The sequence below is a fragment of the Neolamprologus multifasciatus genome, chromosome 3, assembly GCF_963576455.1.
Source record: "Neolamprologus multifasciatus chromosome 3, fNeoMul1.2, whole genome shotgun sequence".
In the NCBI taxonomy this organism is placed as follows: domain Eukaryota; kingdom Metazoa; phylum Chordata; class Actinopteri; order Cichliformes; family Cichlidae; genus Neolamprologus; species Neolamprologus multifasciatus.
Genome location: NC_140441.1, coordinates 34,725,958 through 34,750,980, shown reverse-complemented (window position 1 = coordinate 34,750,980; position 25,023 = coordinate 34,725,958). Strand labels below are relative to the sequence as shown.

Genomic DNA, 25,023 nt, shown 5'->3' with positions numbered 1-25,023 from the left:
ATGAATACATAATGGGCTTGGATTTACAACATTATGAATGAAATGTGCTCTATTTGGAAGCAGCAGGTCTCCCTCCCCTTTCGACGGGTTGTGTGTGAGACTTTGAATCATCAAACTGTAAATTATAAATTTTAAATTGTTATTGATCCCTTTACCTCTGCTCCTAAAGTGTATATTTATTTTCTTACTCTTCTTATATTTATTGTTTGTTTACTTGCACTGCTGTAACTGGAGCCTCGTCGTCTCGTCTCTCTATATACTGGACTGTATGTAGCGGAGATGACAAAGTTTACTTTGACTTCAGCAGCGAGCACCGAGGGCTCTCGCGCTCACTTTTCGTGTACAGAATTTCGAAAAAAGACATCGGTGCCGATTATAAGTCTGTATCATGATGTCTGGTGTTTTCGTGTTTGTTGGTTTGTTTTTATTTTGTTTTATTTTGCGAGTTGGTTATTAAATGCTGCGCCAGCCAGAGAATCCCCCGCCGCCCTGCCCTCTCCTCCCTGTGCCGCAGGCAGCAGACGCACCATAGACAAACAGTATCCCACACTCTTGATTTTTAGTCTACGAACACCTCTTATAATGACTAACTACTCCTGAAATGTTGGAGGTTTTAGCTCTGTACAGAAGAATAAAAATAATAATCAGTCAAAATGTCCTTTGTTTATTGAAACAATCCTGTCCGATAACATGAGGACAGTATATGTATCATTTTCTGTTGTAACCTACAAACTGAATGGTAATGTAACAACACTCATTTTTCACAAAAGCAGTTCAATACTTCCACGTCTAGTTGGTTGTAATGGAGGTGGAGTCAACTGGATCCACTCGCCCTGCCCAGCGAATGCTCCCGACACAAGGGAAATAAATTCTGTCTCCATGCCACAGCTCTGCAGTAAAAAACAGGCTCACTGCAGCCACTAAGAGTGAATAGTATTAAACTCTCACTAAGTTAGATATTTTTTATCTCTGTTCACAGGTTTCTGGGTTGTTGTTTTTTTATAAGACTGAACTTTATTTTTCCATGTTCGGCAATGTTCACATTCTGCTTAATTTGTTGCTTTTTTGAAGAAGTGGTGGAGACTAATGAAGCAGTCTAGTGATGAAAGTTACAAATAGTTGTTTGAAATGAAAGTTAAAACAAAAAATACTGAAGGATTCATTGTGAATGAGTTTATTGTCTAAATAAAGTTGCAGCTAGGCTTTTCTGTCATTGTTTTGTTTAGATGGGGTGTGAAAATATTTCGTCCTGCCACGTGGGGAATGAAGAAGTCTGAGAACCACTGCCTTATACAATATAAATCTGAATTTGTTCTTATGGCTGATAATCATGTGAGTTTAAATTATACCTGTGGCGGGGTGTGGTCTGCGGTGCTGCTGCAGGGGAGATGGAATCACCTGCATGTCATCTACAATCACACCTCACCGGCATAAAAAGCTCTGCTTTTTGTCTGTCATTGTTCTTGTTGGTGATGTGTGTAGCTGAGCTGAGAAGCTGCAGCTGGTCTGGAGTGAACAGCAAACAAAAGTGTGAATAAAAGTATTCTGAAAAGCATGAGCATGTCATCCAGTCTGCCGTAACGTGCTGAATATGCGCATTCATATTCAGCACATTACAAATCTTTAGAAAAAGCATATGAGAAGTGAAGGGACGCCTTGAGGAATTATGCGCTTAAAATGTCTTAAAAGGAGTGATCGAGGATAGAGAACCTGGCATCCTGTTGCCACGATGGTTTGCTGGTGCATTGCGAAGGAAGGATAGATGGCAGAGAAAATGCCACGCCTGTACCAGAAGGGTTTGTTACTGCATTTGCGGAGGAAGGGACAAAACTGAGAAACTGGCATTCCGGTGTAAGGAATGTTTACTGCTGTGTTTGCAAATGAACGATATGGGGAAGAAGACTGGCAACACAGTGCCAGGAATATGCACTGTTATATTTTATGAAGGTGGGTAGAATCAGGAAAACTGGCATCCCAGTGGGGAAAGCTTGCTGCAACATTTGTGAAAGAAGGATAAGTAGGAAGGCAAACTGGCATCCTGGTGCCAGAAAATTTTACTACTGCAAGTTGCAAACCAAGGATAGTAGAGCAACAAACTGGCAACCTGAAGCTGATAATAGTTTTGTTGTTGTTGTTGTTGTTGTTGTTTTTGCAAATGATAGATGGCAGAGGCTGCCGATCCAGTGTTCGAAAAATGAGCTGCTTTATTTTGTGAAGGAAGCTTAGAAAATAGAGAACCTGGCATCCTGATGCAAAAAGCTTTCTGCTGCATTTGACAAGCAGGGATAGAGACAGATAACCTGGAATCTTAGTGCCAAAAGGAATCACTGCTGCTTAGCATATTTCATTTCATTTATTTATTTATTTCACACTTGGTACAAACAAAAATCAAACAAACCAACCACACTTTCTATCAAAAACACTACAACCATGTGTGAAAAGGAGCAGGAAGAAGAAAATATTCTTATTAAACCCTGCCCTCTATCTACAATCCAATTTATATTACAAGTGGGCACCAAAAATCAGGGAACAAACCAACATTAACATTTATCTCCGGTCCTAACCCAAACCAAACAACAAATTTACAATCAGAATATACCATTCCACATAGTAACAAGGAGAAAAATTAAAATTAAAATAAATAAAACAAAAATTATAATGGATCCTTTTTCAATGAACTCCAATTTCATTCACATTCTTCATATTGAGTTATCGTTTTAAGCATGTAACACTTTTTAAAACAATGTAAATTTATACAATTCTTTAAATTATAATGAAGTGAGTTCCACAGTCGTATACCCCTAACCGTTGGACTCATTAATCTTTGTGTAGTCCTAGCTAACTGATGCTTAAAATAAAATTCCTTCTGCGATCTTCTCCCCCTGAACACAATAAAAATACTCTTTGTAACTTAAAGGGCAAAATATTATTTTTAGCCTTAAACATAATTAATATGAAGGCTAGATGCGGAGAACCTCACATCCCAGTGGCAGAAAAACTTGTTTCTGCATTTTGCGAATGATAAACTGGCATCCCAGTGTCAGGAAGTTTGCTGCAGCATGTTGCAAATGAAGGATAGTAGAGCAATGAACTCATTATCTGGTGCTCATGTTCTTTTTCTTTTTTGCAAACAATATGTAGATGGCAGAGAACTGACATCCTGGAAGCAGAAGGGTTCACTGCTGCTTTTTGCAATGATAGATGCAGAGAAAGTGGCAACTCTGTGGTAGAAAGCTTGATCCTGCATTTATGAATGATAGATTTAGAAAGAACCTGGCATCCCATTGCTGGAAGGGTTAGCTGCTCCTTTTTGCAATGATAGATGCAAAGAAACTGGAAACTTGTTGGTAGAAAAACTTGATGCTGCCTTTGCGAATGAGGGAAAAAGAAAGAACTTGGCAAACTTTGCTTCTGCACTTTGCAGAAGGAGGGATAGAAAACATCACAGCTGGATTCTTATGCCTTGAAGAGATAAACAGCAATGGTGGAGGAGTAGAGCATGGAATTGTAGCAACTGATTTCCAGCTGCACATTAAATGATAGGAGGCAGGTGCACAAAACTGAGCTTGCCCCTGCTACCTGCCGTTGATGGCTGGGTGGAGCTACAAGATATGTAGTAGCTTTTTCTGTTGGAGCAGTAATTTTTGCTTCTGCACAGAAGAAGACTTTGGATTGACATTTAGATGTGAGAGGTTAAGAAGCTATGAAAATTAGAATGCTGGTGAATATAAGCAGTTGAAGCCGAGCTACGGTCAGGTCTAAATACTTAAAGGAAGGATGTTTCGGAGACCTTACGGAAGTGTGTGAACAGATCAGAACCGGAAGGGGCGTGTTTGGGGATTTGGAATTTCGCTCCAGAAATTCAATTAATTTTTCTCCAATTAATTGCCCTGAGTTGTATCTGGGAGGCATAGCTGGACTGGCCATCGACCAGTATTGGACTGTTAGAACAGCTTTGAAATTCATATAAGTTGTTCGCACTAAAGTAAAAACCACCATCACTTCATGCGGCTATCCCTTCGGCGCCAGCTGCGGTCTCAAGGCCGGAGCTGAACAACAACACCCTGATAACGACTGTGTTTTGACTGTTCTTCCCATTCTATGCAAGGCCACCTGGGTTGGCTGGAAGACTGTTTACTTAGCCTGGCAGGGCGAAGGACACTGTCTCAGCTGAACTCTGGACATTGTTATACCTCTCTGACCTGTCTTCCCCATGTAATGTTTTTGCGTAATGTATGTATGGTCAGAGGGTAAGATGGCGCCGCCATTGTGTACAATAGGTCGGCAGCCTTAATATGAAATTTCCCCTTGTGGGACTAATAAAGGTATCTTATCTTATCTTATAATACCTGGTGGGCCAGTCGCTAGTCAAAATGCCCGGGCCAATTTTTTGTCCCAGTCCAGCCCTGCTGGGAGGTACAGCGTCTCCACACTCCACAAATCTGATGCTTCTGATTTGGAGAAAATGAGCTGAGGGAGACACCTGGTGGACAAACACAGACATGACAGGAAGAAAGACTAAAGTGCAGAGTGGAGACAAACAGCTAGAAATACTTGTTGGAAAGGATTGTCATGCTTCAGAAAAACACACAGCACACACTCTAACAGTCCTTTATTTGCACTGAAGGAGATACGTGAAGAAGCCAAATCGCACAATAATGAAGTGAACACATTTATAGTCAGTGTTCAAGATGATGGATAGAAATGAAAATCATGGAGCATTTATACATTTTTAGGTCTGTGTCTTACAACAGAAACAGCATTTACATGAACTCACAGGCCTTTTCCCACTCAACACTCTCTTCTTCATCACCTCATCTTCCTAAAAAGTGGATCTACCAACATTTTTTTATTTTTTTGTTATTATGATTAAAATGTCAAACAAATATATTTTACACTTTTTGTGTGACAGATGCAGGAATTTCTCTGTCCTGCATGTGGAGAAATCTGCTGTTAAATCAGAACATTAACAGGTTTCAGGTTGTATTCAAATATTACTGTGTATCATGTGTCAGCAGGCATGTGTTAACAGGGACTATAAGACACTTTAATGGCTTTAATGCATGTTATATGTTTAACACATTTCTGTTTGTTCACATATAAACACATGTAATTTATGTCTGTTTATCTTTGACCTTGTAATTAGTTCCTACAGTGAATTCATCATGTAAATCTCTAATAAAGTGGGAACAGTGAACAGCTTGTCACACAGTTTGTTATCCTGTCTCTGCTGCTGTGTGCTGTGCTGCACTCACTCAGAGATAAGAGTACATGTACAGTTATCCCACTGACACAGAGAGGAGAAAGATACTTGGCTTCATTTAGAAAATCGGAGCTACGGATTAAAACAACAACAAATATGTAAATGAATCATATTCAGTCACCTCATCTGCTAAAAACAAACAAACAAAGGCGTCTGCTCAGTCACGCGCTCTGTTGTGGCAACCAGCAGAGCTGGAGTGTCGGGGGAGGGGCGACTGAATTGACCAAATGGGCTGTGAATGGACAGCAGACGGCAGAGCGAAGTGAAATGAGAACAGAAGTAGATGGTGAGAGAGACGATGAAGCGGTGAAAAAAGGTAAACATAATAAGAAAGCGTAAAAGCAGAGCAACAACCAGCAGAGTGAAAGTAAACCTGTAATGTGGAGGAAGTGACAGTGAGCGCAGTGTAACCGTGACAACGAGACACGAGGACGGATTTAAAGTGATCATAAAATCGTCTCCAGACGGTCGTCGTTCGGTGAGTGGAACCAGATTCAGCTACAACAGCGGTAAATAAGTATATATATATATATATATATATATATATATGTATATATATGTATATATATATACACACACACACACACACACACACACACACATATATATATATATATATATATATATATATATATATATACACACATATATATGTATATATATATATGTGTGTGTATATATATATATATATATATATATATATATATATACACACATATATATACACACACACACACACACATATATATATATATCTATATAGATATAGATATATATATAGATATATATACACACATATATATATATACAACCAAGTTAACGCTGAAAGTATGAACATCACTAATGTCACATAACTTTGCCGACATGTGGCCAATAGTAATGTTTTAATGTTCTTCGTTATTAAACATTCGCACATAAATAAGTGACGTCATATTCAGTACTTACTTTTGACAGTTCACTCTTCGGCCGCTCCCTCCTGCCGTATTTTGCGGCAAAATTATCCACACCCACCGCCGCGCTATGAATTGTGGGATATAGGGGACCACGAAGCGTGCACCGGACCACCCTTGATATTTGGGGAAATCAACGGCGCATTTGGAGTATGCATTTGAAGTACACTTCAAATTGAGACAGCCATCGTCGCGTGGCGGTGACGTAATTGCACTTAAAATGCGTACTTCAAGCGTGCAGACCCTGAAATGGGACACAGCGAAAATACCCCACTTGTGGAGGCTGCCATCTTGCAAATTTGGAGCCAGAGTCTGCGCAGTAGTGACTTGAGGTGGAGCGACTGTGTAACGCTCCCGCCCACACACCCGCTTGATGTGACCGCAAACACGCCCCCCTACACTTTTTACGTAGCCCGGCTGCTCTATTTTTTTGCTGGTTTACCGCGACTGACGACTCGTTTAATTAAGGTAAATACAACCATGTCACTGACACACAGCTTATCATCTTATAGTTCTAAAATCACTCTGTTGTTAATTTGTTAATTAGATTAGCCGCTAGCATACGCACTGTATTGGAGGCTTGTTGCTAGCTAGTTAGCGATGCTACACACCTGCTACTCTCAATAGTCTTCAACACTTATGTTTTTTTTATCCATTTTTAGACAGCGATGATATCAGCTGCACACTCCACAGAGGCCCAGAGTTACTGTTAATATCAAAAATATAATGCTGTCCTTTGAGATTTTAACATAAGACTGTGAGTGTCATGGATCTAAAACTGTTTAAATCTCTACAGCCTGGTAACATGGAAACTTTTAAAACAGCAGCATGAGGTTTCAGTAGTGTAGTCTAATTTGTTCTTTTCATTTAATAATAGAGTCCATATTATGTCAACAGCTACATTCACCCTGGAGAGAAACTAGTGAGGGAGACCATCAGGACCAAGCTGGGTTTCCTGGGTCCAGAGGTTTGGAGAAACTTCTTCCCTTTCTTTCATCACAGCTGTCCTGTGCCAGAAGTTCTGCTGACCCGCTGTAAGAGGCTTCATTTAAGAAACACCAGGAAGACTGAAGCTCATCGCATTGATCAAGCAGGACTCATGATCTTCACCAGCAGCTCCCTCACAGGGAAATCTTCAGCACTCCTCCGTAGGCCCGCCCCAGGAGATGGATAAACCCAGCATTTCATGAACACTGTGATGAGACCTTTGGTTTGTGTAATGTTATAAATACTCAGATACTCCTCAGAGGCTCCGGACTTTTACATAAACATAATATATTCAGTCCTGTAGAAAGTTATATATTTAAAAATATATGATCCTCTCTGGTATGAATAACTCTGAATCACTTTATGGTAAATAACACACTATGTGTTAAAAAAACTGTGAAAGAATTCCAGATGACAAGTTTGTAGTTCAACATACAGGTGGCGACCTTTGACCTTCATCAGGTTTTATTTAATTGTGTTAGAGAAACTCAAACGTGCTCTTCATGCAGCTGAGTACATCAAGTGTTTAAAACGGAAGCTGTGCAGGTCTGAGATCAGCAGCTTTGTGAAACACCAAACTGAGGTCCTGTTAACGCTGATATATAGTGACACAGTTACATGAGTGATTAATCCTTTTGTTTTTTTGTCTTTAACTTTATCAATAAAACAGCTGCAGCTTTCACTGAAAGCACATGTGGTACTTTAACCTTTGTACTGTTTTCATCAGTTCATTTTGCAGTTAACATGTGAACATGTTGGATGATCTGTGTGCTGTCACTGGGTGGTGCTGAGGACTGAATCTGAGGGCAGCTCCTGTAATCACAAAGACAACAGAACCATCAAACTCAGATATAAATTTTATCCCTCAAAATTGAAATAAAGCTGATTCTTCTGTCCTCACACACTCAGGATCTGAAGTTCTTCTCTTACATTTTTTTCAGTATTACAGTACTTTAATCCATAGTTCCTGATTAATGAGTTACTGAAGTACAAGCTTTTAAAAAAAATGTTACTGTCTTGTGGCAAGAGACTGAAAACATGATGTTGTTTACACATATTTAATATTCAGCTCTGCACAGGAGCTGAAGCAGGGTGCAGGCTGTTGCTTTTACAGTATAACACTTGTAATAAAAGTACTGTAACAGTAATTAGTGACTGAGCAGCCCGGGGCGTTTCTCTTGATTTCTTTAGTAAATTCATTCACCTGCACAGATTAGCTAAACGAACCCTGACAGCCGAGTGCTCATTTTAGCTAGCTAGGTCTCAGGACCGAGCTAAGGACGGTAGTTACGGATTAGCTTACAAACACGTTTAACTTACCGAAAAAGTGCAGCGGGGCCTCGGTCCTTCTGTCGGGTAGTCCAGTTTACTGAAGAACACCTCAGGCTGACAGGTTAAAACACTCGGTCGTGTTTTCGTAACGTAAACGCTGGCCCTCCTCTCAGAGCCTACGCTCTATCTGTTATTCGCGAACAGAGATACGCAAGTTTCTCCATGACTGCAGCTGTCAGTCAAAGCTCTTATGATGACATTTCACCCCAATTTAACATCGCCGGAATTAGAATCAAACTTATGGGAAAGGAGACCCCTTGAACATCAATCAGCGTGATGAGAACTATTGAAAACAAAAGAAAGAATCTTTGGAAAAAAAATATCTAAGGAGAATTAATTTATTTCAGTCTGACCCCAGTCCCAACCGCTAACATGGAGGAAGCGGGGTTTATGACCTATACTGCAGCCAGACACCAGGGGGCGATAGAGACTTTTTGGCTTCATTTTTGGGGAGCTGTCGCGTCGTCTATGTTTTCTACAGTCAATGGTAGAGACCCCTCTGCAAGTCATTTCCTGCAGTCATCAGTCCTGACAATCATGCTGAACGAAGCTTCTGGTTCAGTCAATATTGTTTGGAGAGAGATAAAAACCTGCAGCTTCAGAATCAGCACAAAAAGGGCGCAAACACAAAGCGCGGACCCGCCGAAACACCAGAATCAGCGAGCTGTCGGCTTTCAGCCCCGACCGTGTCCGTGCCGTCGGGTGAGAAATGCGACATCTCACTGATTCTGATCCGCGGGTCCGCGCTTTGTGTTTACGTCTTTGTGCAGAAGCCGTGTACCTGCTCTCATTTACTGTTTTAAATGTTTGGTGGTTGTTGAAATTTAGTGAGGTTTAACCTAAGATTCTGGCATTTCAGAAAAAATAAATTTATATTAAAAAATCGATTCAGGATTTTAATGAATCGATATCACGTTATCCAAGCTAGAATCTATTTTAATCGATAAATCGGTAATCAAAACCCACCCCTAGTTTCAACAAGTCAGAGATATACTGGGGAACTTCACCATATAGAGCTCTAAAAGTTACTACTAAATTTTAAAATGAACCCTAAAATGCACTGGCAGCCAATGAAGAGAAACCAAAACTCAAGTAATATGTGACTTCTTGTTTGTGCCAGTTAAAAGTCTTGCCGCAGCATTCTGTACAGTCTGAAGGCAATCCAAAGCTGATTTGTTAAAAAGACTGTTACAGCAATCCGAACGAGAAGAAATAAAAGCATGAATAATCACTCAAGTTCTGCCTTTGACAACATTAGTTTGAGTTTATAAATGTTTGTTAGATGATATAAACATTTCAGAAACAGTAGTTTGGAGTGTTTCTCAAGTGACTTTGAACTGTCAAATATGACACCAAGGTTTCTGTGGCTCGATTGAACTGAAGGATATAAACAACTGATATGCTGAAAAAATGATATTTCAAATGATATTTCTGAAAACATGTAATCAGGAGCAATAATTAAAGTTTCTGTTTTATCTGTATTTAACTGGAGGAAATTGTTATTTAACAATTGTTTGATTTCTGACAGACAGTTATTTAAACAAGACAATTTATAAAGCTCAGAAGCTTTGAAAGAACAGTATAACCGAATACCATCAGCATAAAGATGATACAAAATAATATTGTAACATCTGATAATTTGGCCTAGAGTGAATATATATAAAGCAAAAAGAGAATCGGACCTAAAACAGATCCTTGAGGTACCCCAGAAGGCAGAACTGATGTTTTAGACAGCACTTGATTCATACAGACCAGGGGTCCCCAATCCCAGTCCATGAGGGCCGGTATCCCTACTGGTTTTAGCTCTCACCCTGGGTCAACACACGTGAATCAAATGATTAGCTCATTACCAGGCCTCTGGAGAACTTCAAAACATGTTGAGAAGAAGGTAATTTATCCATTTAAATCAGCTGTGATGGATCAAGGACACATCTAAAGCCTGCAGGGACAACGGCCCTCGTGGACTGGGATTGGGGACCCCTGCTACAGACAGTAAAAGATCTCTCAGATGGATATGGCATAAGCTATTTTAAAACAACACCAAGCCATGGAGGGCTTTAAAAACAAATACTAAAATTTGTCTGAGGCTGAGATCACAGGACTGTAAAACATGATTGTTGGGCTTCATTTCTGTACTGAACAGTGATTTTAAGATTAGCTAGTAAATAACAATTAGCTAATGTTGTTCATGAGACTAAAGTCATCTCACTTTGGCAATGTAACTATAATATGACCAATATTAAAGTTATTATTATATTAATTATTATTAGTAATTACAACAATGAACTTGAACTCAATGTCAAATAGTGAGCTTCAGTAAAGATTCAAGTTGCAGTTATTTATATTTCCTAAATCTTCACTCAAAGACAGGTTCCTTTGACAGTGTATATAGAGATGTATCATATACGAGAGACAAATGCTGTTCTTTTAATATGTTGGCATTACTAAATTTGGCTCAATGCTTACATATATGTGTAAAAAGCAAATGTACGAGCTGTGAAAACTGTTTCTGATAGAATGAAGAGTAGACTGATATATTAAATATTCCTTTATTGGGTGAGAAAATCAGACCATGTCATAACTGCTTTAAGTCATACAGAATAGATATCAGAGCCTTAAACAGGCTGACTTCTGCTAAATGGGTCAAACTGGGCAGAAAGTACACAAACACATAACATCCTTATAGAATATGATGTAACACTATAGATCAACTTACCTCAGAATATATAAAGCATATAAACAATTACAGCAATATGATGCAACAAACACAGCAGTGCTACTAATCCAAAATACTCAAAGCTTCATAGGACTGAAACAAACAGGGACATTTATTTTTAGGTCCATTCTGCTGCTGATACATACTTTAGGTTTCTGAATATTAAACTTGTTGCTGCCTTTCATAGTGTGTAACTTGAAGGCCCTGAGTACTTTCTCCCACACTGAAAACACTGGAATGATAAAATTATTTGAACATTACCTAATAAGACTGATTCAGGACAGACAATTAGTTATGTTAAACATTCCTAGCAGTCCTTCACAAACAGGGAACAGTCTGTCTATTCTCTCCATCTGTCAGCTGCTGCTGGCTCTTCCTCCTCCTCTTCCTCACACACTGCTGAGTTTGTCCTGGTGGATCATCAGGGGTGCAAGGCCTCACAGATGATGTGCAGCAGTGGGTCCCTCAGTCTGTCCTCACTCTGGACACTTGCAGTTGTCACACATGGAAATCAAATGTGTGATAAGCTGCAGGATTCAAACACAAGTGTAATTTGTGCGTGCGAAGCCTGTAGTCAAAACTGCGAAGTGGACTAACGCAGCAAAGCAGGAACTGCAGGACTGTTTTGACTCCACTGATTGGACTGTTTTTGAAGCTGCATCTGAGAACCTAGATGAGCTCACGGACACTGTGACATCATACATCAGTTTCTGTGAAGACGTGTGTGTGCCAACAAAGACCTTTTGCACATACAACAACAATAAACCATGGTTCACTCCTAAACTCCAACATCTTCGTAAGGCCAGTCAGTGTGCATTTTAAATGCTCAGCAAACTGCAAGATGAAAGGATGGTGTGTGTTACAACATGTTAGCCCACATGAGAAGTTGACTTCAAGTGATATTAAACTGTTTAATATTATATATGAAAAAGGCACAATCCCATCAGTCAGGAAGCAGATAATAGTGAACTAGTTAAAAACCCATCGTATTGTTGGGGAAGACCATGGAGAGAATGAAAACAGATGAAGCTGATTTTTAGATACTAACAGTCTCTTCTCTGGGGATCAGAGTGGGTTTCATAAAGAAAGAGGGACGATGGATAGTTTATTATGTTTGGAGTCAGAAATCAGGAAAGCTCAAACAAATAAGGAAATGATGATAGCTGTCTTCTTTAATACAGCCATACAACATGTTATGGAAAGAGAGACTCCTCATTAAACTCAGAAATCTACGAGTAAATGGATAATTGTTCTAGTGAATTATAAGATTGATGAAAGAATATAATTATCCTTGTTTTTCCTGCTCTTCTCCTGTCCACACTCCAGTCCAGTAGGCGGGATTAATGCACCTGTAAGGTGATTTGTCAAACGCCATCAGGCCCTGAAGAAGAACAGAGGAGGACAGCACTACTGTGGTAGAGGAGCAGTGTGTGTGCAGACATGGCTGCTGTTGATGAAGCGGACTGAACTTAGAGGAGAGACACAAACTGAAGTATCGATCCCATCACGTCAGTGTGGATCTGATACCAACGTCTGTATCGCTTCTATCGATGCTTGTATCGATCCGCTCAGCCTGAGTTGAAGCAGCAATGAGTTCAGTTCAGTATCTGAGAGAGTTCATCAAGGAGAGACTAACTGCTGTTTGTGAAGAAATCTTCTCAGAGGTTCAAAAAACCATCGTCCAGTATGAGGAGGAGATCAACCGTCAGCACAGACTGCTGGATATCAGCCGGAAACCTGACAGAAACTCACACATCATAGGTATGGACATGTTTTTAACTCTGTGCTGTTCAAGCTCAGATTCTTCAGTGTGACTGACTTTACTAGAAGATGTTAAACTGGGTATTTATCAGTGCTGTGGGTCAGTGTCCAGTTATGGACTATGTTGGACTGGTGCAGGTCCATGGTCACTGATAGATTAGGTTTTAAAACATTTTAATGGATTTATTTATTAAAACTTTTTTTCTCTAACAGATTCCAGTGTTGAGTACATCAGGCGTCAGTGTTTTAGATCCTCTGTAAACACTGAGACTGTGCAGTAAAGATCTAGTTAGATGTCAGCAGAAAACACATTTAACAAGTTGTTAATAGACTTCTCTGAAGTTGAAGTGAAGCTTTGTTTAAAGAAGGATTTCACACAGTGATGTTTTCATGGTGTCACCCTGCAGTTTAGTTTGGGAAACTTTGTGTCTTTGCTCACAGTGAGGAGCTTCAATGCTAACATGTTAGCGTGTAGCTGTGAGTGTGCAGAACTATTTCCCTGAGCTGTTGTGTGTGTGTGTTGTGAGAATAGATTATTGTAGTATTAGGGATTTAGTTGTATTAACCATAGTAAAGCATTATATTAATTATTTATTTAAGTAGGTCATAGGTCAGGCTACTAAACATTCACACATAGAGCACACACAGAATTGGGAGAATAGGTCAGAGGTGTAGGTGAGAAGCAGAGGCAACAGCAAGCTGCCTTTGGTGGGATAAGGTGTTGGTAAGCCAAAGCCAGGAGAACATAGTGTGTGAAGAAGTGGGCAGCAAGGATTAGCAGGCACCTAGTTTTGAGAGACAAAGGTTGTTGATATCTGTGTATAAATGTGTGCTGTTGGGACTGCCCCAGCAGATTTTGATGTTGGAGGCTGAGCTGTGAACATCCCCATGTACATGTAATAAAATTAATTGATTGTTTATTTTGAGAAAAAAACAGGAATGGAATATTACACTGTTTCATGATACCTTGTACTGCTGATTTATAAAGAAATACTGTTTGCATAGAATCATGGCCTCATTTCTCTGATTAGGGAGAACAAAACATACTGTACAGGAAGCCAAGGTTGTAACCGAAGCTCACTGAGAGAAAGAATGTGAATGCTTAGGTTTTATGACTCGGTGGGGGTTGAGGCTATAAGAGTGTGTGTAACTGTCAGACACTTCGAGATCTGCAGCACCCCCTCCCGTGCACATCTCCCGTCCGTATTGCACAAAGAGTCGGTATGGAATAAAGAGAATTGTATTGATTAAAGAGATTGTTGATTGAGCATTAAAACACAGAGTGTTGTTCTTCCTTTAGCCCGGAGATCAAAGAATTGGGTTTTTAACAGTGTGTGGCTCATAATGGGTCATATGACAGGCTGATCACCATTTGTTCAGGTTTTGAGTCATGCTTTTAAAAAATAGTTCTTGTATCAACACATTAGTGATTATTGTTCTTGTGTTTCTTTGTTCCTTAAGACCTCCCACAACAGCATGACTGTGAGGAAGAGGGGGGTCTGAATGAGCAGCAGGTCTGTAACCAGGAGAGGAACTCCAGTCTGGTCCAGGAGGACTCAGAGCCTCCACAGATTAAAGAGGAACAGGAGGAGCTCTGCAGCAGTCAGGAGGGAGAGCAGCTTGGACTGAAGCAGGAGACTGAAGGCATTATCGTCTGGACTGATGAAGAGCAGCTCAGGCTGATGGAGACTATCCGGAAACCTGTGATAAAGTTACACAGAATAGGTATGTAAAACTGATTTTTTTTATTATTATTTTTTTAATAACAGTGAATATGTCTCATGGGCAGCACAGTGGAACAGTGGTTAGTACTGTTGCCCCACAGCAACAAGGTCCTGAGTTTGACCTGAAGTGACCTGTCCAAGATGAACCCTGCCTCTCCCTATGATAGCTGGGATTGGCTTCAGCACCCTCACTATACCATAAGGACATAGTAAATGGTAAAAGGCCTGTATTTGTATAGCGCTTTACTTAGTCCCTAAGGACCCCAAAGCGCTTTACACTACATCCAGTCATCCACCCATTCACACACTGGTGATGGCAGCTACATTGTAGCCACAGCTGCTCTGGGGCGCACTGACAGAGGTGAGGCTGCCGGACACTGGCGCCACCGGGCCCTCTGACCACCACCAGTAAGCAACGGGTGAAGTGTCTTGCCCAAGTACACAACAACAGAGACTGTCCAAGCCGGGGCTCGAACCGTCAAAGTTGCATTTGTTTTTAGAGGCACAGGAAGAATTGAAGGTCCCAAAGTAATAAGCAGCATGAATGAATTTCTTCAGCCTGATATTTGGTTTTCATTTACATAAACACATTTCCACCATTAACTCATGCAAAAAGGTGAAAATTTATGCATAAAAATTCTGCAGAATGAAAGATGTGTGTTTAGAAGGTTTCAGGAAATCTGAGCTGGCAGCCATCGCTTCAGAGTGTCAGAACACTTGTAAATGTTTGGATATGAGAGGAACAAACAGGCAGAATCCAGGAATAAAGTTGTCATTCTTTACATTTCAAGTTGAGAATGTGGCCACAGCAGGGCAAGAGTGTGTGCGTGTGTGGTTTCTGTCGACAAAGCATAATGATACAAACCAATTAGAACTCAAATTACATACAATACATTATATAACTAAATAAACATATTACTTCAGCCAGGACAATGTGAAACATGAGTTTCCACCCACTGCTCAGACAAAATCTACACAGAAACACAAAGACAACAACACAAGTTTCATTTTGTTTTGTTATCAGTTTAAGTTAAAGAATAACATGTTGTCACGATCCTGGGTCTTATGACCCAGCGTTTTGAGTTTTAGTTCATTTTGATGTTTATAGTGCATGTTTAAGCTCATTAGATTTCTATGTTCATTTGCTTATTATATTCCCCTTGTGTTTTCAACCCTTGTGTTAAGTCTCCCTTATCCTTCATGTGTTTCATGTCTGTTTCTTATGTTGTCAAGTTCACGTAGTCATGTCAGTGTTTCATTGTTTCCTATTTTATTTTGAAAGAGGTCCTGTGTTTCGGTGCTCTGTTTTGCTCTTTCCCTGTGGGCGTCGTTATGTTCATGTTGTGTCTACTTTGCCTTTCTGTCCCATGTTTCAGCTCCCTATGTTCTGTCTCAGTTGCTGTTAAGTTTACATGTTTTGAATTCAGTCAGTGAGTTTCCTGTTTTACTTTGAAGGTCCACGTCTCATGTGAGTGTTTCTAGTTTTGCTTCCCTTGTCTCGTCCAGCCTGATTACTCCCAGCTGTGCTCTCCTTCTGTGTCTCATTCCCTCATTATCCCTCTGTGTATTTAAGCCCTGTGTTTCTCTTTGTCAGTGTTGTAGTCTCCCTCATGGCTGTGTTTCCCTGTGTGTTAGTTATCCATGTCACAGTTTAGTTATGTTTTTTTGTGCCATTCTGCAATAAAGCAGCTTTTTGAGTTTAATTCCTGTGTGGTAAGTTTTGTGTTTGGGTCCTTCTCCTGCCTGGGCACAGCCGAAACATGACACATGTTTCCTCTGCAGCATGGAAATCTTTAGATTTGAACAGTTTACAGGTCTGGGTAAGTATGAATAAATATTCCTATTCTGTTTTGGAAAATATGGAATTCAGAGTTTCTAAACTGAAATTTATCAGACAAGAAGAGATTTCTCATGGTATTTCAAGCACAGCCAAAACATTTACCACTGTGTAAGAGAGCTCTGCCCCAGCATGCCTTCTTATAATTGTAGCCAATCCAGACATCCACATTCATTTAACAAAAAACAACATCTATGTATTTCATATATCACAGATATTCACATATGAAGCTGAAATTTGCTTATGAAAGTGTCAGAACTTGTTATGCCTCTGTCAGTGCGCCCCAGGTTGGCTGTGGCTACAATGTAGTTTGCCATCACCAGTGTGTGAATGTGTGTGTGAATGGGTGGATGACTGGATATGTAAAGCGCTTTAGGGTCCGTAGGGACTAGTAAAGCGCTATATAAATACAGGCCATTTACCATTTTACCATTTATGAAAGTGTCAGAACTTATGTTCTTAGGCCTGTGGCCCGGTGTTTTTATTTTGCATTATTGTTTATTAGTCTGTTTTCTTCTTGGTTCTTGTTTACTAGTGTATTGGTTTTTGTTCTGTATTTCTTAGCTTGTGGATTCCTTTGCCCCTCATGTCACTCTGGTCCCTGTACTGTGTTAGTATTGTGTCTCTGAGTTCAGTCTGTGGATTCCCTGCTTTACTTGTCTCATGTTAGTGTAATCTGCTTTACAGTGGCTTGGAAAAGTATTTGGCCCCCTTGAACTTTCCACATTTTGTCACATTACAGCCACAAACATGAATCAATTTTATTGGAATTCCACGTGAAAGACAAATACAAAGTGGTGTACACGTGAGAAGTGGAACGAAAATCATACACTAATAAAGTGTATGATTCCAAACATTTTTTACAAATAACTGAAAAGTGGGGTGTGCGTAATTATTCAGCCCCCTCTGGTCTGAGGAGTCAGTTGCCCATAGACATTGCCTGATGAGTGCTAATGACTAAATAGAGTGCACTTGTGTGCAATCTAATGTCAGTACAAATACAGCTGCTCTGTGACGGCCTCAGAGGTTGTCTAAGAGAATATTGGGAGCAACAACACCATGAAGTCCAAAGAACACACCAGACAGGTCAGGGATAAAGTTATTGAGAAATTTAAAGCAGGCTTAGGCTACAAAAAGATTTCCCAAGCCTTGAACATCCCACGGAGCACTGTTCAAGCGATCATTCAGAAATGGAAGAAGTATGGCACAACTGTAAACCTACCAAGACAAGGCCGTCCACCTAAACTCACAGGCCGAACAAGGAGAGCGCTGATCAGAAATGCAGCCAAGAGGCCCATGGTGACTCTGGACGAGCTGCAGAGATCTACAGCTCAGGTGGGGGAATCTGTCCATAGGACAACTATTAGTCGTGCACTGCACAAAGTTGGCCTTTATGGAAGAGTGGCAAGAAGAAAGTTGTTAATAGAAAACCATAAGAATTCCCGTTTGCAGTTTGCTGCAAGCCATGTGGGGGACACAGCAAACATGTGGACGAAGGTGCTCTGGCCAGATGAGACCAAAATGGAACTTTTTGGCCAAAATGCAAAATGCTATGTGTGGCAGAAAACTAACACTGCACATCACTCTGAACACACCATCCCCACTGTCAAATATGGTGGTGGCAGCATCATGCTCTGGGGGTGCTTCTCTTCAGCAGGGACAGGGAAGCTGGTCAGAGTTGATGGGAAGATGGATGGAGCCAAATACAGGGCAATCTTGGAAGAAAACCTCTTGGAGCAAAAGACTTGAGACTGGGGCGGAGGTTCACCTTTCAGCAGGACAACGACCCTAAACATAAAGCCAGGGCAACAATGGAATGGTTTAAAACAAAAGACATCCATGTTAGAATGGCCCAGTCAAAGTCCAGATCTAAATCCAATCGAGAATCTGTGGCAAGATCTTAAAACTGCTGTTCACAAACGCTGTCCATCTAATCTGACTGAGCTGGAGCTGTTTTGCAAAGAAGAATGGGCAAGAATTTCAGTCTGTAGATGTGCAAAGCTGGTAGAGACACCCTAAAACAGCGGTCCCCAACCTTTTTTGCGCCACGGACCGGTTTATGCCCGACAATATTTTCACGGACTGGCCTTTAACCCTTTAAAACCGGTCGGAGCGGGCGCGCTCTGTTTTGCGTAACTATTTTTAAATCCAGGTAACTCTGCAACCGCGTGAGCTAGCGCAATAATTTTTTTTGCATATGAAACCTGAGGAGTTGTACGTACTTCTTATGCCATCAGCTTGTCCTCGGTCACAGTTTCCTTCCACATATAGCTTTGCAAAAACTGCATAAAAAGCGCTTGCAGCAACAAAAACATAATATTCCAGAAACACGCTTTGCCGATCCGATCAGCTGTTCATAACACTTCCTACATTGGAATAGACATCAGCGCGAACTATCGCATGTCCGCCATTACCTGCCCGAAACCGGAAGTGACGTCATTTTCGCGGAAATGTAGTTTTTTATCGTCCCGGCCTCAATGAGCCTATACTGGTGTTTTTAAAAGTTATGTTTGACTTTATGACTTTCTGTGTCGTTTCTGGGATGCTTAGGACTCATATTGCACTGCTGGAAATGGTTTATTTTGATGCATATGCTGCTTTTTTGCAAATTTGCACTATAATATTTATTTTCGTTTTTCCTGCAGTATATAGAAATTGGTGTATCTCAAAAATAAAACTATGAAGACACTCAAAATAAATTTCCTGTGGTGGGAAACTATTTTGTGCAACTTTTTTGTATTTACAGTTTTGAGGGATAAGCCTCTTAAATTTCTCTAACTAGAAATATATATGTTAAAAAAACAAAAACGATTTTCAATTTTTTTGTAGTTTATTGCACTTTTTTGCAATTTATGTAATTACTATGCACTTAATTCATACATATTATTAAAATCTAGGCTGTAATGGTTGTATTGATGTATAGCAACTTGAAATGCTCCCAAAAATGGCTCCACAGCATGTAAAAATATAATATAAGCTCTGGCGGACTTGGTTCTATGGTAGGTCTTAAAGGGTTAAGGTGTAGCGGATAAATACAACAAAATAAAACTGGTACCGAAAAAAAAAAAAAAAGATTTATTCGTAACACACGTGAAAAGACCCAGGAAAACAGAGTTGACGATAACAAAATAACGCTGAAAACGATAAAAACCTTGAAAACCATACATTTCACACCTGAGCCTCAACTCTCGTGGCCCGGTACCAAACGACTCGCGTACCGGTCCGAGGCCCGGGGGTTGGGGACTGCTGCCCTAAAAGACTGGCAGCTGTAATTGCAGCAAAAGGTTCAATTCAATTTTATTTATATAGCGCCAAATCACAACAAATGTCGCCTCAAGGTGCTTCATAGATACAGAGAAAAGCCCAACAATCATATGACCCCCTATAAGCAAGCACTTTGGCGACAGTGGGAAGGAAAAACTCCCTTTTAACAGGAAGAAACCTCCGGCAGAACCAGGCTCAGGGAGGGGCGGCCATCTGCTGCGACCGGTTGGGGTGAGAGAAGGAAGACAGGATAAAAGACATGCTGTGGAAGAGAGACAGAGATTAATAACAGATGATTCAATACAGAGAGGTCTATTAACACATAGTGAGTGAGAAAGGTGACTGGAAAGGAAAAACTCAATGCATCATGGGAATCCCCCGGCAGCCTACATCTATTGCAGCATAACTAAGGGAGGATTCAGGGTCACCTGGTCCAGCCCTAACTATATGCTTTAGCAAAAAGGAAAGTTTTAAGCCTAATCTTAAAAGTAGAGATAGTGTCTGTCTCCCGAATCCAAACTGGAAGCTGGTTCCACAGAAGAGGGGGCTGAAAACTGAAGGCTCTCCCTCCATTCTACTTTTAAATACTCTAGGAACAACAAGTAGGCCTGCAGAGCGAGAGCGAAGTGCTCTAATAGGGAAATATGGTACTACAAGGTCATTAAGATAAGATGGGGCCTGATTATTTAAGACCTTGTATGTGAGGAGCAGGATTTTGAATTCAATTCTGGATTTAACAGGAAGCCAATGAAGGGAAGCCAAAACAGGAGAAATATGCTCTCTCTTTCTAGTCCCTGTCAGTACTCTTGCTGCAGCATTTTGGATTAACTGAAGGCTTTTCAGTGAGTTTTTTGGATATCCTGATAATAAAGAATTGCAGTAGTCCAGCCTGGAAGTAATAAATGCATGAACTAGTTTTTCAGCATCACTAAGAGACAGGATATTTCTAATTTTAGAGATGTTGCGCAAATGGAAGAACGCAGTCTTACATATTTGTTTAATATGTGCGTTGAAGGACATATCCTGGTCAAAAATGACTCCAAGGTTCCTCACAGTGTTACTGGAGGCCAAGGTAATGCCATCCAGAGTAAGAATCTGGTTAGATACCATATTTCTTTTCAGGGCCGAGTACAATGACCTCAGTTTTATCTGAGTTAAGAAGCAGAAAGTTAGTGGCCATCCAGGTCTTTATGTCTTTAAGACATTCCTGCAGTTTAACTAATTGGTGTGTGTTATCTGGCTTCATGGACAGATAGAGCTGGGTGTCATCTGCATAGCAGTGAAAATGTATGCTATGTCTTCTAATGATGCTGCCTAGGGGAAGCATGTATAATGTAAACAGAATTGGTCCTAGCACTGAACCCTGTGGAACTCCATAATTAACCTCAGTGTGTGAAGAGGACTCTCCATTTACATGCACAAATTGGAGTCTATTAGATAGATATGATACAAACCACTGCAGTGCAGTACCTGTAATACCTACAGCATGTTCTAATCGCTCTAATAGGATATTATGGTCGACAGTATCGACCGCTGCACTGAGGTCTAGCAGGACAAGCACAGAGATGAGTCCACTGTCAGAGGCCATAAGAAGATCATTTGTAACCTTCACTAAAGCTGTTTCTGTGCTGTGATGAGCTCTGAAACCTGACTGAAACTCTTCAAATAAACCATTCCTCTGCAGATGATCTGTTAGCTGTTTGACAACTACTCTTTCAAGGATTTTTGATATGAAAGGAAGGTTGGAGATTGGGGTGGTTCTACAAAGTATTGACTCAGGGGGCTGAATAATTACGCACACCCCACTTTTCAGTTATTTATTTGTAAAAAATGTTTGGAGTCATGTATGGATTTTTTTTTTTTTTTTTTTTTTTTTTTTTTTAAATCCACCTCTCACTTCTCCTCTTCCTTGTCTTGTCTTGCCTAATAAGTTCCAGCTGTGTGTCCACCTGTTCCTCTTTTCCTCATGTTCCTGCCAGTGTGTTTTAATCTCCTGTCAGTTGGTAATTGTTGTTGCATCGTTAACATTGATTCACCTTTTTCTTATGCTGTGTGTTCTGTCTGCCTGCAAAAGTTTATGATTGTATATTCAGTTTTCTTATGTTGGAGTTGAGCATTAACGCTTTAAGACCTACCATAGAACCAAGTCTGCCAGAGCATATATTATATTTTTACATGCCGAAGTTGATATACATCAATACAACCATTATAGCCTAAATTTTAATAATATGTATGCATTAAGTGCATAGTACTTGCATAAATTGCAAAAAAGTGCAATAAACTACAAAAAAATTGAAAATTGTTTTTGTTTTGTTTTTTTAACATATTTCTAGTTAGAGAAATTTAAGAGGCTTATCCCTCAAAACTGTAAATACAAAAAAGTTGCACAAACTAGTTTCTCACCACAGGAAATTTAAGTGTCTTCATAATTTTATTTTTGAAATACACCAATTTTCATATACTGCAGGAAAAATGAAAATAAATATTATAATGCAAATTTGCATCAAAATAAACTATTTCCAGCAGTGCAATAGGAGTCCTAAGCATCCCAGAAATGACACAAAGTCATAAATTCAAACATAACTTTTAAAAACACCAGTATAGAGATTGACAGACCACGTGACTTTCGTGCATTGCATGCCGGTAACTCGTGGCAAAACAATCCAAGTACCGCATCAAATGCAAGCATTTGCAGCACCGCAAAACGTTCTTTCTCCGGTTCCAGTACCTTCTTGCTTTTTCTTTGCCCCCCAAAAAAGTTATGTACAAAACGAAGGAGAACAATGCCGGACCGTACAAAGTCAGACTTGATGAAAAGTCAAAGAAAAGATACGAGGAATAAATCAAAGGAGTGAAAGGTTTATACCCTTACGAGCACACAGAGTGGACAAAATACGTTAGCGTGCTGTGCAACTTTCACCACGCTCATATTTATAATTATACGGTTCTTGGAGTGAGTGCATACACTCATGAAGTTCAGTAACTTCAGGTCACTGCAACAAGCCCAGGAACAGTTTAACGACGGATGGGTACAGGACCATGAAATGCACCGTGTAGAACGAAAGACCATCGTACGTATCATAAGTTTACCAGTCTCACAAATCGTCTTCATAAATACACATTCGTTAACCGTTTATTAATAGGACCTTTGAGCTCAACGGTAATTAATTAGTAGTGGAAATTTCTGGTTCGCATTACAGAAATGTAGCAGTGACAATAATATTGTATGCTGTAATCGTACTGGGCAATTAGTGATAGCATAGCGCCACAATTTCTGTTCAGCGCCAGACTTGCTTGTAACCTATATCACCAATTATGTTATGAAAAATGACGTATTAACTACTACAAAACACTGACCTTTGTGGAAATGCTTGGAGCAGACTAACCTGTGAGCTGGAGTGTTCTGGGACGTTATATTTGGTCTTTGAATGGCTGCAATCCAGGCCATCCGTCGCCTCTTTTTACTTCAGAAACATGGCTCGAATAATTTCTCTTCAACGACGAAATCCGATTTTTTTAAAAAAACAAAAAAAAAAACGATCTCTTTACCCGTCGGCTTCCCGTGGCTGTCATGCGACCGGCTATTGCAGTTAATAATACAACAGCTTCTTGACAGTTTTTTTTTTTTGTTTCTTTTTATCGCTGTGTAACTGATTTCAATTGAAAGCCTGCGTGCGCTAGTACCTCTTGCCACGAGTTCCCAGAATTCTTTGCGGTTTTACCCTTGAATGACGTCACATTTTCAATCTCTATAGGCTCATAAGGCCCTGATTGTTTAAAAAAAATAAATAAATAAAAATAAATAAATAAATAATAAAAAAAACCTACATTTCCGCAAAATGACTTCACTTCCGGTTTTGCGCAGGTCATGGTGGACATGCGATAGTTCACGCTGATGGACGTAGGAAGTGTTACGAACAGCTGATCGGATCGGCAAAGCGTGTTTCTGGAATATTATGTTTTTGTTGCTGCAAGCACTTTTTATGCAGTTTTTGCAAAGCTATATGTGGAAGGAAACTGTGACCTGGGACAAGCTGATGGCATAAGATGTAAGTACAACTCCTCCGGTTTCATATGCAAAAAAAATTAGTGCGCTAGCTTACGTGGTTGCAGTGCTACCGGGATTTAAAAATAGTTACGCAAAATGGAGCATGTCCGCTCCGACCGGCTTTAAAGGGTTAAAGCTGTTTTGACTCTACGTTTGCCTCTATGAGTTCTGCGTTTGGGTCCTCATCTCCTGCCTGCACACACCATGACAGAACTAAACATTTCCATCAGTGCCCTAATAATTTTTCACGTTTGTACACTTTAAATTTTAGTGGTATATGTGAGCAACATGCTTACTATGTAGAGATCTGCTTGTGGTTCAGACCAGTAAACATTTTCGCAAATGTTTGTTTTGCTATCATTTTGTCCCCTTTGTGCCTTCAGATGTCCTACACCAACATGCTATTGAGGAAGAAGAGGCTCTTACAGAACAGTGGGTCTTTAACCAGGAGATGAACTCTAGTCTGGACCAGAAGGACCCACAGCCTCCACAGATTAAAGAGGAACTCTGCAGAAGTCAGGAGGGAGAGCAGCTTGGACTGATGCAGGAGAGTGATACCTTCATGAAGGTGACACCTGCTTATGAGAAAAGTCACCACAGTGAACCAGAACCAAAAAGTGAGCAGCTCCTTTCTCACAGCTCTCCTGAAGCAGAGAGCAGATATCATGAAGAAAATGGGCATGTGGACTCTGGATCTGCTAGAAATGCAGAGCTGACGAAGAGACATCACAGTCAGAGAGTAGACAACACTCCTGTGTCAGTGAGTCAAAGTAGAACTGACACAAAGAACAAGTCTGTACAATGTGACGTGTGTAGAAAAACTTTACAGAATAAATACAAAATGACTACACATCTAAGAGTTCACACAGGTGAGAAGCCGTATTCTTGTAACACCTGTGGGAAAAGATTTATCCAGAAATCAAATTTGGACTGTCATGTAAGAATTCACACAGGTTAGAAGCCGTATTCCTGTGGCATCTGTGGGAAAAGATTTGCTAACCCATCAACATTAAAAACACACATGAGAATTCACACAGGTGAGAAGCCGTATTCTTGTAGCACCTGTGGAAAAAGATTTGCTGACCCATCAGGATTCAAAACACACATGAGAATTCACACAGGTGAGAAGCCGTATTCTTGT

The 25,023-nt window shown here is 40.2% G+C and overlaps 2 protein-coding genes across 2 annotated transcripts in view; one reads left to right on the top strand and one right to left on the bottom strand.

Moving 5' to 3' along the window:
* LOC146522763 (uncharacterized) overlaps nt 1–25,023 on the bottom strand; it is a 69,628-nt gene that overhangs the window by 7,969 nt on the left and 36,636 nt on the right. The window lies entirely within an intron of this gene.
* LOC146522765 (uncharacterized) lies at nt 5,396–24,955 on the top strand. Its single transcript, XM_085153320.1, has 4 exons — nt 5,396–5,741; nt 12,575–13,009; nt 14,471–14,734; nt 24,266–24,955. Exons 2-4 carry the CDS (start codon nt 12,838–12,840, stop codon nt 24,838–24,840), a joined length of 1,011 nt encoding a protein of 336 aa, XP_085009446.1. The 5' UTR covers nt 5,396–5,741; nt 12,575–12,837; the 3' UTR covers nt 24,841–24,955.

Coding starts and splice junctions, on each gene's coding strand:
- LOC146522765 (XM_085153320.1), top strand. CDS start 12,838: ATGAGTTCAGTTCAGTATCTGAGAGAGTTCATCAAGGAGAGACTAACT. Junction 13,010..14,470: donor CAGAAACTCACACATCATAG/GTATGGACATGT, acceptor TTGTTCCTTAAG/ACCTCCCACAACAGCATGAC. Junction 14,735..24,265: donor GATAAAGTTACACAGAATAG/GTATGTAAAACT, acceptor TTGTGCCTTCAG/ATGTCCTACACCAACATGCT.